This window comes from Paecilomyces variotii (genome assembly GCF_004022145.1).
Source record: "Paecilomyces variotii strain CBS 101075 chromosome Unknown C8Q69scaffold_4, whole genome shotgun sequence".
In the NCBI taxonomy this organism is placed as follows: Eukaryota; Fungi; Ascomycota; class Eurotiomycetes; order Eurotiales; family Thermoascaceae; genus Paecilomyces; species Paecilomyces variotii.
Genome location: NW_021167143.1, coordinates 527,562 through 541,989, shown reverse-complemented (window position 1 = coordinate 541,989; position 14,428 = coordinate 527,562). Strand labels below are relative to the sequence as shown.

Below are 14,428 nucleotides of genomic sequence, written 5' to 3'. Positions count from 1 at the left end.
GCAGAATGCAGTGCAATACCCCAATGCTAACGATGAATGCAGTAGTTCATGATCGATGTTTCGATGCGTATAGGCTGGAATCCGAATCAGGACTTCATTCCAGAAGAAGTGGAAGATTATAATGGGGCTTGACTTACTCATAATCGCAGATATATCGGTCGAAGAAAGAGCCCAGGCTCATCTGACGTGTGTGCAGCGACTGCAGGCGGAATGATTGCAAGTGACGCACCGAGGTTGGACATCGTAAACCTTCGGTCCGTCTCCGCATTGGCAGCATATATAAAGATAGCCATCAACTGGAGCGTCGGTGCGACTCATACCGGGGCTGCCAATGAGAGCCGTGGACAATTCTCGAGTGAATGAGCCATGTTGGATCCGAGAGAAGTTGGGTCCCACGGCAGATAATGATTGAACCGGCATGGGTGCAGATGGGATGGAAAGAGCCATCTCAGAGTTGGAAAGATGGACTCCGTCCTGTGGCATTTCTGGCGAAGACGGTATAGGACCACAAGGGTAAGGAGAAATAGGCTCAGATCCTCTGAGAGTGATATCCGCATCAGCGTCTTCGTATGTGCAATGCTCGCAAGCCGGGTGTCCGCATGAAATGCAAGCTGTGTGGAGAGCCATGTTGTGAGGACCAAAGCTACACTTGCAGCAGTACCAGGTGGCCATTATCAAAGGTGTTGCAAACAGAAGGTATATACCGTTTGATACAGAGATGTTGAAGACAAAGAAAGCGTGTAGTATATAAGTAGTAGTGTGACAAGCTTGAACTGATGAAGAGATCTGTCACAGAAGAGAGAAAGAGCGTCTTTAAATAATATTCAAGATCCATATGAAGAGCTATCGTCAAAACTAAAAAGAGACCATATACGTCGTTAACTGAGATCAGGTGGCTTAGAAGCAAGGAAACTAGGCTAACGCCCTATTGATCACAGCTTTCGGAGACCTCCGTTAAGAGGACGATAGAAGGCAGCTTGTAGGGCGCTCTAGAACAGAAGAAAAGAACACTCATGTATCTACATCAGCAGTCCGCACCCAAGATAGGCTTCGGCCTGGAAAAAATGGAGACATTCGCTGCGCCGGTGGAAGAATGCCTAGGGAGCCCACTGGGTGCCGGAGTGGGTCAGCTAAGCCTTTTTGCCCTGAAGGGTTCTGTCATACTCTCGCTGAGGACAGTTACTCTATGTCTCGAACATTTAAATAGGGTTTTTTTAAGGGTAAGCATTGACTTAAGCATAAGATTGGTCCCGAAGACATGGCGGAGCATAGAGGACCCGGGCGTCCTTGTTTGCCCGGAGAACCGATATGATGTATTATCATCAGATGACTTTTCAGGAACGGTGAAGAGCCGGGTGAAGCTGAAGGTCGAGGTTCGAATCAGATCTGCGCAGGGTCCGTTTTCAGGCAGCGACTGGCGGCTTGCTGCGCGGTTTTCTGAATCAGTGATCTGGGGTGGAGGCAGAGGGAATGGTGGAGGGTATATGGGTGAAATTGCTGCCTGATTATAGACAGAAGTATTCAGAAGGTAAAATATTGCTGTGGGTTTGCAATAGAATCATTGCAGTGGTATAAGGAAATCTCATGCGAATAATTGGGCGGTAGGCCTCAATAGAGAGTATGGCAGCTCCAAAATCACAGATATTTGGTATGACTATGTGCACAGATACATAAAAAGACAATGTAGATATCATCAACTACGGAACTAAAGACAAGTCGGACTGACACATTCCCCGAATCATGGGAAATAAAAGGTATATATAATTGAAAGACAAAGAATCGGACACAGGAACATACGGAAAGGGAAAAAACCCATTGATGTAGAAATTCGAACCTACTCTAACCTCCATGGTCACTTTCCCGGGAAATAAGCTTTTTCTACCAAACAGTCGCCGCATGTCGAGTGTTGGCATTCGGAACATTTGGCATGGATAGATGATTGCGGCCCGGAGCTTGAGCCACATGCACAGCAATACCAGATATCGGTGCTTCGTCTTGTGGGATGAGCAAATCCATCCTGTTCTGAGGTTTGGTTCATTTCGAGAATACCGTGTTGTTGGGTTGATCGTTGGCTAGACCCAGTATAAGCCCCGTGTGCCTGTGTATCACTTGTCGGTGTTGGTTCAACACGTGTTCCACGCGGATCTTCGAGTTTCTTTTCTTGCGCAGAACTAGAATTCGTCTCATGCCGTCGAAGAGATTCTTCTGCATCTGCTTGCGAAGTAGGTGATTCGCACAGCAGGAAGGGTGGAGAGCTATGCCTTGTCATTCCGCTTAGAAGCAGCTGCCCTTTTGGGTCCGATTTTTGGTACCGTTTACTATAGTAACCCTGATCCTGTCAGATATAGCAAAATACATTAGACGGCGAGATTCACCTGATTCGACATTTCCAAGGTCCAAACTCTTCAGTCAGGATAAAAGAAACGACCGGATGGTAGCTTGAGGAATGTAGATGAGATGTGAGGCAGGTTGATCAGTTTCCGTATTCTTTCTGAAGTTATTCTTGGGCTGCTGGAGGATGCATGTCGAACGCCTCTCCGGACGAATTTATCTCACATTAGCAGACCAGCTTAGAACCCGCACCAGCACCCAAAATGCTAGGGAATATCACAGAGCTCCAGTTATGACGAGCGTCAGATGTCAAGGGCACGATAGAGACCAGACAAGAAGTACCGCAATCACAGCCACGGAGGTAAAAGGCATCTCATGTCTTTTTCCCAGCCAAGGGCCATTTCAGGGCAACATGCCCGAAAAGGGTGCGCGGGTATCGTCCGATTGAAATTTGGGAAGGCCGAACATGCAGGTCAATGGGGTGTTTGGTGATGCGCCCGAGGCCTTTTTACCTGCAGCCACCAGGCAAAGCTGCAGATTGCAAGAAAGGCTTCCATGATAGTCCATAGCCACGGTGACTGGGTGAATTGGTTCGATATCGATGCATATGAATGGAGCCACACATAGGAAGGTCTTGAGAAGACACCCCTCAGGCATATCGGCACCCTGGTAGCGGATGGTGCTAGGTGGCGGAGCCATCGCATAGACCATGAATTGAGGGGTGAGCTGGCTCTGGAGGAAGATTCCCATGCGAAGCATCGCGCTTGGAAACGTTTTTGTCTCTCAGTTATGAACCAGTCATATATCATGGCAGCGAGAACTCCAAGTAGTGTGTTATCTCGATGGTGGATCTAGTTTTGTTAGGAACTGCCGAGGCATACCCAAATAATGTCTCAACCGGCACCTCATTGTAACATAGAATTCATCGAGTACTCCGGCATAAACAGACAGTATAAAGCGCTGAAAAGAAGAATGCAAAAGAATAAAGTGACACAAAGAAGAAATCTGCTTCAATTTAAATATTTTGAATTCCATAAGAGCCTCTGATCGAACGTTATCCGTTGCAACCTCAGCAATCGTATGCGATGATGTTATTCGTCAGCCTTGTTTCAGTCACAGAGCCGCATAAGCAGTTTCATAATCACACATCATATTGATAACGCACTAGGAGAGAAGAGCCGCAATATCTTCCACAGGATAGCAAATGAGCACGAATGTAGTCGCATGGTCTCCTGGTGTGAGGTTCAGCTGGAGGCTGACATGTGTAACCAGCCTTGAGCCGCGATGAACAAAATCGCGAGGAGACCCCAGTCCTGCTCCTGGCTCGACCTCCAAAGATAAAGAGAGTCTCGGTTAATTAGATATGCTTGGCAATAAGTGTGGTTGACGGTTGAGATGGTCAAACAACCAGCAAGTATGAGATGGAAAGTGAAGCGTATGAATGGACTAAGAGACTCGGGGTAACTTTGTCTATGAAGTCGATAGTAGAATGGTATTCGGCATCATAATAACATCAAATCATTCTGGTAGAATATGCTGTCTCCAGCCAACTGAGGACTTAAGGAGGGGGACTTCGTGTTGTGAACAGAAACGAGGAGGAAGTCGTGTTGATGCCTGACGGCCTTAGATAAATTAAAGTTCAGGAAGGATAAGGAACAGGCATCTATCAGTCACGTGGTCCGTTATCTGTTTGCCTGGTTTGCTCTCTCTCCTCCGTCATCCTTTCGGGATCGACACTGCGCCTTTCGATTTATCGATCTGATCTTCCTCCATCATTGTCGACGTTGCTGCCGTCTCTGCTGCTTATCGACTTCTGATGAACGGAAAAGGGTCGTGGTTTCCGCAACCATCTCAAAGATGGCCAGCAGCACGGATACACGTGCGAGTCTCGCTATTGCCAGAATCATACCTGCGCTGATCATCGGTCTCTTTGTCTACGTGTGTTATGCGGTGACAAAGCAGCTGTGCAGTGAGTTCTCCATGTTACGATCTCTGAAGCTTATCTGTTAACAATGTTATAGTTAACTACTTAATTCATCCTTCCCCACATTACCACCATTCTCCCCGCCTCGGTGCTGGCGTCGTCATCATTGTCATATTCTACATCCTCCTGATTGCAGTCCTCACCACCTACATACGGGTTTTATCTACCATCATATGGAACACAGGCTTTCTTCCACGAGGTGCAGCATGCAATCTCCAGCAAAAACAAGCGGAGAATACCGCTGCTGGCCAGCGAGATCATCAGAAGCATCGAAGCAACGGACAGCAGCCAAACCCTCCACCGGAGAAAGTTGGTCAAGCCGAGCCTGATCTCGAAAGCGGCTTAGATTACAAAGCCGCTGGAAAAGCATATCCTTTTGATGCATATGGTCTGGAAAGTTTCTACACGAAAGATGTCTTTGTATGCCAGGAGGACGGCAGACCTCGCTACTGCTCAAAATGCTGTCAATTCAAGACGGATAGAGCACACCATTGCCGCGAAGTCGATCGATGCGTACGGAAAATGGATCATTTCTGTCCTTGGTAATACCATCCTGGTGAATATCCGATAAGTAACTGAAAGCTGACTTGAGATAGGGTTGGGGGCGTCGTTTCCGAAACGTCGTATAAGTTTTTCATCCAATTCGTCTTCTATACCTCCCTATTCTGCATCTTCAACATAATTATCACCGCTGTCTTTACGGCAGAATTACGACAAAATGTGAGTGCTACCCTGCCGGTCGCCCATCGATGCTTGTTAGACCAGTATTAACGTAGCATGCTTTATAGGCTGGACGTGTTAACGCTCACTGGCTTGTCGTCCTGGGCGTGTGAGTACTAAATGTAATCTCTTCTCCTTGCTATTCTTTCTGACCTTTAATATAGATCCTGCTTCTTTGGCCTGTTCGCATCCGGGATGACCCTGAGTTCGCTTCAACTTGCCATGAATAACTTGACGACAATCGAGAACATAGGCCACAAGACGAAGGTCTGGACTCTGGCCGTACATATTCCCCGGCCACACGATATTGGAATTGATCCTGAAACACAATGGGCCGCTACATTCCCGACCGTTACATATCCGGCACCGCGAAGCTCCCCACTCCTGCGAGGGCAGGACTCGAAATCTGAAGACCGCCGCGTTTTTGCTATTCTCCGTACCCAACCAGGGGAGAATCCTTGGGATCTCGGGAGCTATATGAAGAACCTTCAGCAAGTCATGGGCTATACAGTGGCTGACTGGCTGCTACCACTCAAGCAAAGTCCGTGTGCCGATCACAGCAGTCTAGAGAGTGCATTTGCCCTCGGTCCTGCGATCCAGAAATTGAAAAGAGAAGCCGGTCTCGAACCCCCCGAGCAACCTAACGGCGCTGCCGTTAACGGGCGCAGTACGCCAGCGCCAGAACGATACAAGAACAAAAGAGCTGATCGCCCTTCTCGTTCAGTCCCGTCTGAAGATCAGTCGAGTGACGGGATCGGTCCGGCCTTGCCGCCGCAAGCCTACCGCGCTCATCATCATAGCCTCCATGGCCATCATGGCAGAGAGTCACAGGCATCTTCTAGTCGTTCGCAACCATCCGAAATTTCTAGTCCCAGTGGATCTGATTAGATCACACAGCACATGATATGTGCCGACGGACACTTCCTTTCATAATCATCTTTCCAAGCTCGCTATAGAATTCGCATAACTGGCGTTCAGTCACCAATGGGTTGGTCATATATACATTGCATTGCGGTCACAACTTTCTGGGTACTATTTCCTTGTTCTTTGCCTTTCTTTTCTTTTCTTCTTTGATTCACTTCAATTGTCATTGCATTGAGCGTTTCTGTTTTCATGGGTCATGGGTCATGGGTAGCTTAGTGGGTTAGATAGTTTAGTTTAGTTTATATCCAGGCTGGGATTCGGGTCAGGGTTGTTTATAGGGTTTTAGATAGCATTGGCGGATGGACCGGTCACGGTGTACATACATAGATGGGGATACACATACAAGCAATTCTTGAATCGCATTCATTGTCCGATGTGGCGAGTAAATTAGACCAAGGCCGAGGCTGAAGCAGGCTTGCTTCCTGCCGTCAGTAAGCACCTTGATGTACGATCTAGCAGAGCAGCGGGTGTAACATTATCGACCCCTGTTATAGAGTGTTAGAGAATAAGGTTACTGAACTTTAACATAGAGTAGTGCGAGGGGATAGAACCCTGGGTCAGCTCCCTCATGGTCCATGGGTCATTTGTGTTCCTTTGGCCGTTTTCGGAGGTAACAAAACAGATGTATGTACTATCCAACGACGCCCCGTCTAAAGCCGGACTGAAGCTCCGAACAGCTAGCATGGGGCGCGGAACCATTCTTAATTGTCCTTTTCGTGTATACTGTCTTAAGAGCACAAGTCACAGAGAATCCATAGCATCATTCTAACCCGACGCCCGCCGGGGCGCAGGCCAGGTTTGCTTATTCCTTGGCAGGTTAGCTAAGATGTAGCTGCATGAGGATTTCTTGCATGGCACTAGATGCAGCTTCTGCCCTAGGAGTGAGTATCTGGGTGGCCTCTCTCTCCCTTGACCGCTGTGTGCGTTTTTATTTCAGAGGCAGAAAAAGGACAGCGGCAGAAGGGCAAAGCAAAAAATCAGCTGTAGAGCTCAGTACGCAGATCAATCACTTCATAATATGTAAAACAATAGATGTAACGAGTCTTGCTCTCTGGTAGACGCGGCATCTGCATGTTTAATGCAAGTAGGACCCGGACTGGAAATCTGTACCGTTGAGCAGATGTTCCTTGAAGCCAATCATCAGCGGTATGAGACGATGAGCCACCCAAATAGTCAAAAAGACAAGAACCCCTCCAGCCAGGTTAGGGTCATAGTCAACACCCAATAGTCCTGTGAATTGCAATCTAGGAAAGATTATCTCGTCGCCTGGAGTGTGTGCCCAACCACGTTGGCTCGACGCGATTACTCCACGTTCCTCCTCACGACTGGACACCAGTGAGACTACGTCCGCAAGGCTGGGACCATGAACGGTCTCTGGGAACCCGAAACCCACGACAAGCGTGTAGGGGCCCAAACGACAGTATGACTGCCATTGGTCCTTGGGGGAACCCCAGTTCACGTTATTTGGGGGGTATATTAAGCGGAAAGATAGGCCCTAAGGAGGGAGCTCAAGAAATCGCTTTGAAAGACCGTCTGCAGAAATCTGTCGATTCCCCTCACCAGTTCCAGGACGCTCCCATCCTTTCGAACCACCGATACTAGAAGGAACACAGGTTTATCCCGTTAGCTAGTGGAGGCCACGAACGTCTTTCGGAACCACTTTTCGGCCAGCGGCGGCTCCCCAAGTCATCGATCCCCAGCCTAGAGTACTTGACACTGAGTGGAGAAGGTTCAGCAACGACGAGGCAGAGCCCCGGAGGGCGGAATAGCGACTGAGAGTCGGTCGACAACGCCCGAGGAGCGGACAGAGGGGGTTGTAGCTGAACTGCACACCGGTCCAGCACCGGCAATCTGGGAGAGGAGATCCCTCTGGAAGGCGATCAAGAGTCGGTAAGCGTTCTCTCTCTCTCGCGGGGCTGCAAGGCACGCCCCGGACAGCCTCGAGAAGGGCCGGAAGCCACGCCGTCGACAGAGATCAACGATCATCGGGGCCATCCGAAGTGTGCAACAGGGCTGAGCCTCCGAGGCTGACAGACCAGAAGACCCTTTTCTCCGCAAGAGAGGTATTAGTCCATCGCCCTGTCCTACCCGTTTGCGCATCGTGGACGACAATCCCGATCGACCTCAGATCGGATGTCATTGTGATTTCGAATCCCATCAAGAAGATTGGATTGTGATTGTTGATTGTGTCTTTTCTTCCGGAGTGGCGGGCCATCTGGAGTGGAAGAAGCATCGAATCTCCACCATTTGCGTCACGCGGCAGACGGACCGTTGCGCTTCACCAGCGTCAGGATAGTCAGTCAGTCAGTCAGTAGTAGACTAGACGTCGCTACACTATCCTGCTAACTATCTCCTTGTCTCTGCGCTGTCAAACAGCAGACACGACACGTCGAGAGTCCCAGTCATTGATTGGCAAACGCGCGATTCCCCGTAGAAGCCTATGACAGCTGAATCCCCTCATCCATTGCCCCTCCAACGTCAAGCATCCCGCGTGGTTCAACGCCCTGGGGAAGTTTTCTTATAATTCCAGGTCTTCCACTGGTTTCTGGCCGCTTTGCTGCTCAGAACAGATACCAGTATTGGCATCACTGCCATCTTAACACATCTGGACCAGCATCAGAAACATTCCTCCTGTTAACAGTTTTGCGCCTCGATAAGGGAAAGGAAAAAGCATCATCACCTCTGGTATCATCTCCCATTGCTATCCACTAGTATGGCTCATTCAACTCGTCATCGCCCTGCGTCCCCTGGGAGCAAGCGCTTGATGGATCCTATGCGCGCTTCCACAGGCACGGTTCCATTGGGTCCGTCCTTGGATGTCTACGCGTCGCCTGCGAACTACTATGGCTATGATCCCCATACGACCCCAAGATCAAGTGTGGAGAGAATGGCAGATATTCCCTACAGAAACAACCACGACCCCTGGGTCGGAGGCGATCGAAAGCTCGAAGCGCAACCGATTTCCACCAAAGCTTTCAGAGATCCAGGTCAATCGACTAAGTTACGGACGGAGTATGCCATTCGACCAAGACCAAGGAGCAATACTGCGTCAGGAGCTGACTCGAATCGACATCCATTGAGCCTGGCTATCCCGACTTCGCCCAGCCGTCCGCCTCCCTTGATCACGACCGTCTATGATCGACCTCCGAGTCCACTACACCCACGATCTACACACTCGAGAGAGGATTCCGAGAGATACCTCCTGCCAGCTTCGTCCATCCATAGCCCACGTCATCGCAGGATATACAGCCATGATTATGCTAGCGACACCGGTCGACTGGACCCCGAGAGAGCACGCAGGGACCGCGGTGGTTACCGTGCTTATAGATCCTCTGGCCGCCATGGACACCCACTCACAGGTGACCTGAGAAGAGACGACGTCGACGACTATGATGCATATTCATACACCAATGCAAAAGAGCAGTTTGAGAAAGAGTTCGCGGGCAACCCCGCTCCGGAAAGAGAGAGTTACCGGAGAGAGCGGCCAGTGAGTATGACCGGACTCGAATCATATCTACCGTACCTGTCGAGGAAAGAACCAAGAGCATTCGGACCTCCGCCGTCGCAACGGGGCTTTGATAGACTGGACAAGGATGAAAAGCACGGACGAGTGGGCCGTACTCGCGCAGGTAGTGACGCCTCGCGTGAATCGTCGGGTTCCCTTCACGCACCGCGGCACAGAGCAGCCGTCGTGCATCAGGATAGAGACGAAGGCTATTCCTCGTATAGGGAGGACCACAGTGATCGTCGACATTCCCGTCGCCACCACCGGCGCCACGACGATGACCTGAGAAGTCGCGATCGCCGTGATGACAGAGATTCCAGAAGCGATAAGCTTCATCCTGCCATGGCTGGAGGACTTGCCACGGCTGGACTGGCTAGCGGATACTCCAAGGATCTATTAGACCCTGATGCCGGTTCAAAGCATCGTCATCGATCCCGCGATCCTTCACGCAGCTATTCGAAAACCAGAGCGGACGATGGACACAGGGAGCACCGCAGACGGAGAGCGCGTTCCTCTCTACGCCGCCCTGGAAGTGACTCAGATGACTATAGTTCCGATGAAGCCCTCCATCAATATACGCGAGCCCGATCGCAACATCGAAGAATTGGCGAGCTCAAGAACTCCGATTACGCCAGAGATGGGCGGTCGTTGGATTCTGAAACGGACAGTTCCGACAGTCAGAGGATGAGACGGGTTCGACGCCGCAATCGTGATTCTCGCCACTCTGATGAATCTATCGCCAAGGAGACCTCCGAGGAGCCTCAAGATCGCCAAAAGAGGTCTGTCACGGTAGGCGCTGCTGCTCCCAAGGAACCTGAAGCCCCGCCGAAGGGAATCCTAAAGCCTCCTCGTGAGAAATTCCCTGAAGAGCCGACTGCCGTCAGGGAGGGTGTTGCGCCTCTCAAAGATGCGCAGAAGAATGGAATTCCCCCAGGTGCTCGGTGGACTAAAATTGACCGCCGTCTCGTCAACCCGGCCGCGTTAGAAGCCGGCCACGAGCGCTTTGAAGAGCGGTCCGAGTACGTCATTGTTCTGCGTGTTTTGACAAAGGAAGAGATCCAAGCCTACGCTGTAAAGACCCAGGAGATCAGAGGTGAGTTCGGCCATAAATCCTCCCTTAATACCCGCCCCTATTGAGAGCCACACTAACATAAAACCAGATGCTCGATACAAAGCAGAGCGACGAGAACGCCGTCAACGCAGAGAAGAGGCTCGTCGCCAGGGCCTCCGAGGGCAGAGCGACTCTTCCAGCTACGATGACGATACTACCGATGAAGACAAAACACCCTTGGCGCTCGAGGCACCTCCGGAAGACCAGCCTCCACTACTACCACAAGCGCAATCTCGCGCTCCCAACGTGCCTAACCCAGAACCTGTTCGGAAGTGATACCGTGATTTTATAGAGCCTAGACTCATATCTTAAACTAACCCCCTAGAGACGGGCGTGTTGTTTTCTTTATATATGCATTCTCCTTTCCCTTCCGTTCCCCTTTCCTACCAGACTAGACGAGCAAGCGATGCGATCCACGATGTATCTGTCTTTCTTGCTTGCTTTTCCCATCGAACATTTGCAAGATATGTGTACGATACACTGCATGAAGAGATGATACCGTATTACGTTCTGTACGAATATTATGAACAATTACCACAAGTCTCCCTTTTTTGGTCTTTGCTGAGAATATAAATGGTGGATTGTTCACCCGACTACTGTATATCCGATCAGATACAGGGGTTTGTTTATGCTTATATTAGTCTCTGGGTCAACACGTGGGGGGTTTGTTTGGTAAACTCTATCACGAATTATCCCATGGATGATCAGATGTCCTGTTCCCTTGGATATGAGTTCATGGTAACGAGTACAGTATATCTATCCAAGACCATGGTCATGGGACGAGTCATTCCCAGCACCGTGGAGAGAGAGAGAGAGAGAGGCTAAGTCTCCGGCAAAGTGCTACTATGTTAATTGCAAACTTCTAACTAGGGATCACAGCACATTACAACCATGAATCACATTGATATATCTTACTGTTCCTAGTAGCATGTCTTACTACTGTATGTTGATAAAATACGACATCAGAGACCTGGGATCCCGAAAAGAAATCCGGTCAAGGAAGGAAATGTCATAGGACAACTTCATCGACGATAAGGCCCCATGCAAGGGTTTTGAAACTTTCTAATATTTCTTTCGATAAACGCATATCTAAGCATCATAACATCGTAGTGCCTTTGGTTCATCTTGCTTTTTTTTTGTCTTGCCTTGTTCGTTTAAGGGGTGCATCTGCCCATGAAACGCGGGTACAGGCACGCTTCACGGACGGTCCAGAGCTTCATGAGCCAGGCCAGGAATCTTTCTTAATGTTAGCTTTTGGGGTCCTAGAAATAGCAAATGTGTTTAAATCAATCAACATACCTCTCAGCACCGAAACCGTAACCTCCGTGAGGGCTGGATCCATACTTTCTCTGGTCCAAGTACCAGAAGTAGCCGCTGGGGTCGATGCCCTCGCGCTTGTAGGCGGCCAGGAGCTCATCGTAGTCCCAGGTTCTCATACTACCTCCGACCACTTCACCGACACCAGGCATCAAGACGTCAACAGACTCTGTAACACGCTTGTCGTCGTCGGCTCTCTGCATGTAGAAAGACTTGATTTCCGCGGGGAAGTGAGTGAGGAAAATAGGGCGGTTGATTTCGTCGGTCATCTTGCGCTCGGCAGCTTCGGCACTATTCAACTATGTCAACACAATGCTTTCTCAACCCAGATAGGCTCTCGGATCTGAAATGAGAAAAGGCGAATGGAGTTGAAACTTACATGTCATCACCAAATTCGTGGTCGTTGCCGTCCTCTCGCTTAATACCGTGCTCAACCAGCCAGTTAATGGCATCCGCATACCGCATCCTCAAGAATGGTCTGGCAGGCTTCTTAAATTCGGGGTTGTATTTCTTGATAAGCTCAGCGGCGACAGGGTCCTCAAATGTCAAATCGATAACCCGGCAGATGAGGTGTTCGAGATGTGCGAGGAGGTCATCGAAGGTGATGAAGTCGAGTTCCGCTTCGATGTGTGTGTATTCAGAGAGCTTTGTTTGTCAGTGAACTAGTACACAATTTAACAAGAGGAACAACTTACATGGCGACGGGTCAGGGACTTCTCAGCACGGAAAGACTTTTCAATGCAGTATACGTCTCCCAGAACAGGAAGGACAGTCTCGAGGTAAAGCTGGCTGGACTGAGTCAAGTAGGCAGTCTCACCATAGTAGTCGAGCTTGAACAGTGTAGCACCACCCTCGACTTGAGTCTGCACGAGAGCCGGCGGGCTGACCTTCTTGATCGCAAGTTCTCTGTAGGAAGTGTTGAAAGCAGACTCCAGAACGTCACGGACGTACATAACAGCGCTGGGCTTATCATGACGCAGAGTAAGGTGGCGCAGGTTAAGCAGTGTGTGGGGGTCACCGTCCTCAGGCACCCGGGTCGCCAAAGCGTCATCTCCTCCAGGAGCTTTGGCGATGATTCTAAAGTAATCAGCGTGCAGCTCTCGGTTGAGAGGAGCGTGAGCGCCAGCTGGGACCTCAAAAAGCTCTCCAAAAATCTCGATCGAAGTATCACGGGTGAGGGTCAGGGCATCGTATGTCTTAGAAAGCTGACCGGAAAGCAAGCACTGCATCAGGTTCAGTCCACGACGCAGCGTGATGAAGATAAGTCCACCCTGCTTGGCCAAACGCTGGACACGTCCCTGAACTCGCACGCGCACAACTCCCTCCTTGGGCTCATCCTTGTTCTTGCGCAGTTTTCCGATAACCTTGGGATCCGTCTCTGCGATGTTGATGAGAACGGCCTTGGGTAGCGACTCGTCCTCCGAAATCTTGATGTTCTTGGCCTGTTCCAGGATAGCCTCACGCGCAGCCTCTTCTTCCGCTTTCTTCTCGGCTTGCTTGGCCGCTTGTTCACGCTTCTTGCGCTGGACATCTGCGTATTTAACGGCCTTCTTCAGAGCGGAGCTAGCCGCGGGTTTGTACTCCTCCTCGCCCTTCTTCTTCACCTGGTACTCGTTATCGGCCCCGCGCACGAGGTATGCTTCCTGCAGACTCTTGAAGGGCGCGGCCTCAGTGCCCTGAGTCTCAGGCGCATCAATGCCTCTCTCCTCGTCGATGTATATGACCGCCATTGTGCAAGATTGACTGAAGAAGCGACCAGAAGAGGTCTGGCACAGCGCGCGCTGGTCTTCGTTGCGATTCCGATGAGTCAAAGGGGAGGGGTCCTTAGCGCGATTGCCAAATTCGCTGTACTTTTTTGAGGGCTATGTGGTAGCATCACGTGATCTAGGCGCGCCATCGTCGCGGGGCTGGCAGGAGCAAGTATGACTGTTTTATCTACTCAAAGCCTCAGTTAACTAGTTAGTTAGACAGCGCTTGGGAGCATAGTTTGATAGGGTTATCAAATTGCTCTTCGGTCTGTGACATCCATAAGCCTGAGACTTCAACTCCAATCTAAAACGTTCCTCTGCATCCAATCAAAAGATTGACCGGTAAGTTCCGATACATGTGAAGTAGGTATCTGGACGCTTGAAATCATATACTCTAAAACTTCATTGTGAACACCAACAACTCACGATAGCAGACGAAAAGCAGGAATTCTGATTTGTCGTATGTTCAGCCCAGCAACGAGCAGGAAAGACATAAGAAACTCTTCAAAGACCACACTAGATTGGATACAAGACGAACAATATATCTTGAATTTACCCCTAGTAGCACTATATAAAAGACAAGGATCGGACAAGGTCATGGACATGGACATGTCAGGGGCAGACAGACTCAGGGATTATCTTCTATACCCTGAAGTTCATCCCTCAAGGGTCGCCGACTTATCACACCCCCGGCCGCAATGATCCTGACTCGCATCCGTCTAAACCTGGTAGCTTCTAGAAGGAAAATCATCTCCAGCGTGTGAGATATCACAGGTACATACATGTAG

General features: G+C 49.9%; 4 protein-coding genes across 4 annotated transcripts; 2 read left to right on the top strand and 2 right to left on the bottom strand.

Moving 5' to 3' along the window:
• Positions 1 to 114: 114 nt before the first annotated feature.
• Positions 115 to 842, bottom strand: C8Q69DRAFT_230260 (hypothetical protein). Its single transcript, XM_028626394.1, has one exon. It carries the CDS (start codon positions 670 to 672, stop codon positions 178 to 180), a length of 495 nt encoding a protein of 164 aa, XP_028485710.1. The 5' UTR covers positions 673 to 842; the 3' UTR covers positions 115 to 177.
• A 3,228-nt stretch (positions 843 to 4,070) lies between these two features.
• C8Q69DRAFT_230135 (DHHC zinc finger membrane protein) lies at positions 4,071 to 6,225 on the top strand. Its single transcript, XM_028626391.1, has 5 exons — positions 4,071 to 4,300; positions 4,353 to 4,857; positions 4,912 to 5,035; positions 5,104 to 5,144; positions 5,200 to 6,225. The coding sequence occupies exons 1-5, from the start codon at positions 4,189 to 4,191 to the stop codon at positions 5,921 to 5,923; spliced, it is 1,506 nt and encodes a 501-aa protein (XP_028485709.1). The 5' UTR covers positions 4,071 to 4,188; the 3' UTR covers positions 5,924 to 6,225.
• A 2,141-nt stretch (positions 6,226 to 8,366) lies between these two features.
• Positions 8,367 to 11,000, top strand: C8Q69DRAFT_230139 (hypothetical protein). Its single transcript, XM_028626392.1, has 2 exons — positions 8,367 to 10,557; positions 10,625 to 11,000. The coding sequence occupies exons 1-2, from the start codon at positions 8,673 to 8,675 to the stop codon at positions 10,849 to 10,851; spliced, it is 2,112 nt and encodes a 703-aa protein (XP_028485708.1). The 5' UTR covers positions 8,367 to 8,672; the 3' UTR covers positions 10,852 to 11,000.
• A 435-nt stretch (positions 11,001 to 11,435) lies between these two features.
• C8Q69DRAFT_230146 (hypothetical protein) lies at positions 11,436 to 13,862 on the bottom strand. The gene is made up of 4 exons (XM_028626393.1): positions 12,588 to 13,862; positions 12,272 to 12,537; positions 11,875 to 12,183; positions 11,436 to 11,811 (listed from the first exon to the last, which is right to left on the bottom strand). Exons 1-4 carry the CDS (start codon positions 13,620 to 13,622, stop codon positions 11,730 to 11,732), a joined length of 1,692 nt encoding a protein of 563 aa, XP_028485707.1. The 5' UTR covers positions 13,623 to 13,862; the 3' UTR covers positions 11,436 to 11,729.
• Between the last annotated feature and the right edge of the window lie 566 nt (positions 13,863 to 14,428).

Bases quoted from the DNA above. Each gene is read 5' to 3' on its own strand.
- C8Q69DRAFT_230260 (XM_028626394.1), bottom strand. From the start codon at position 672: ATGGCCACCTGGTACTGCTGCAAGTGTAGCTTTGGTCCTCACAACATG.
- C8Q69DRAFT_230135 (XM_028626391.1), top strand. From the start codon at position 4,189: ATGGCCAGCAGCACGGATACACGTGCGAGTCTCGCTATTGCCAGAATC. The intron at 4,301-4,352 runs GTGAGTTCTCCA...ACAATGTTATAG, and splicing joins GGTGACAAAGCAGCTGTGCA to TTAACTACTTAATTCATCCT. The intron at 4,858-4,911 runs GTAATACCATCC...GACTTGAGATAG, and splicing joins ATGGATCATTTCTGTCCTTG to GGTTGGGGGCGTCGTTTCCG.
- C8Q69DRAFT_230139 (XM_028626392.1), top strand. From the start codon at position 8,673: ATGGCTCATTCAACTCGTCATCGCCCTGCGTCCCCTGGGAGCAAGCGC. The intron at 10,558-10,624 runs GTGAGTTCGGCC...ACATAAAACCAG, and splicing joins AAAGACCCAGGAGATCAGAG to ATGCTCGATACAAAGCAGAG.
- C8Q69DRAFT_230146 (XM_028626393.1), bottom strand. From the start codon at position 13,622: ATGGCGGTCATATACATCGACGAGGAGAGAGGCATTGATGCGCCTGAG. The intron at 12,184-12,271 runs GTAAGTTTCAAC...ATAGTTGAATAG, and splicing joins CACGAATTTGGTGATGACAT to TGCCGAAGCTGCCGAGCGCA. The intron at 11,812-11,874 runs GTATGTTGATTG...ACATTAAGAAAG, and splicing joins TACGGTTTCGGTGCTGAGAG to ATTCCTGGCCTGGCTCATGA.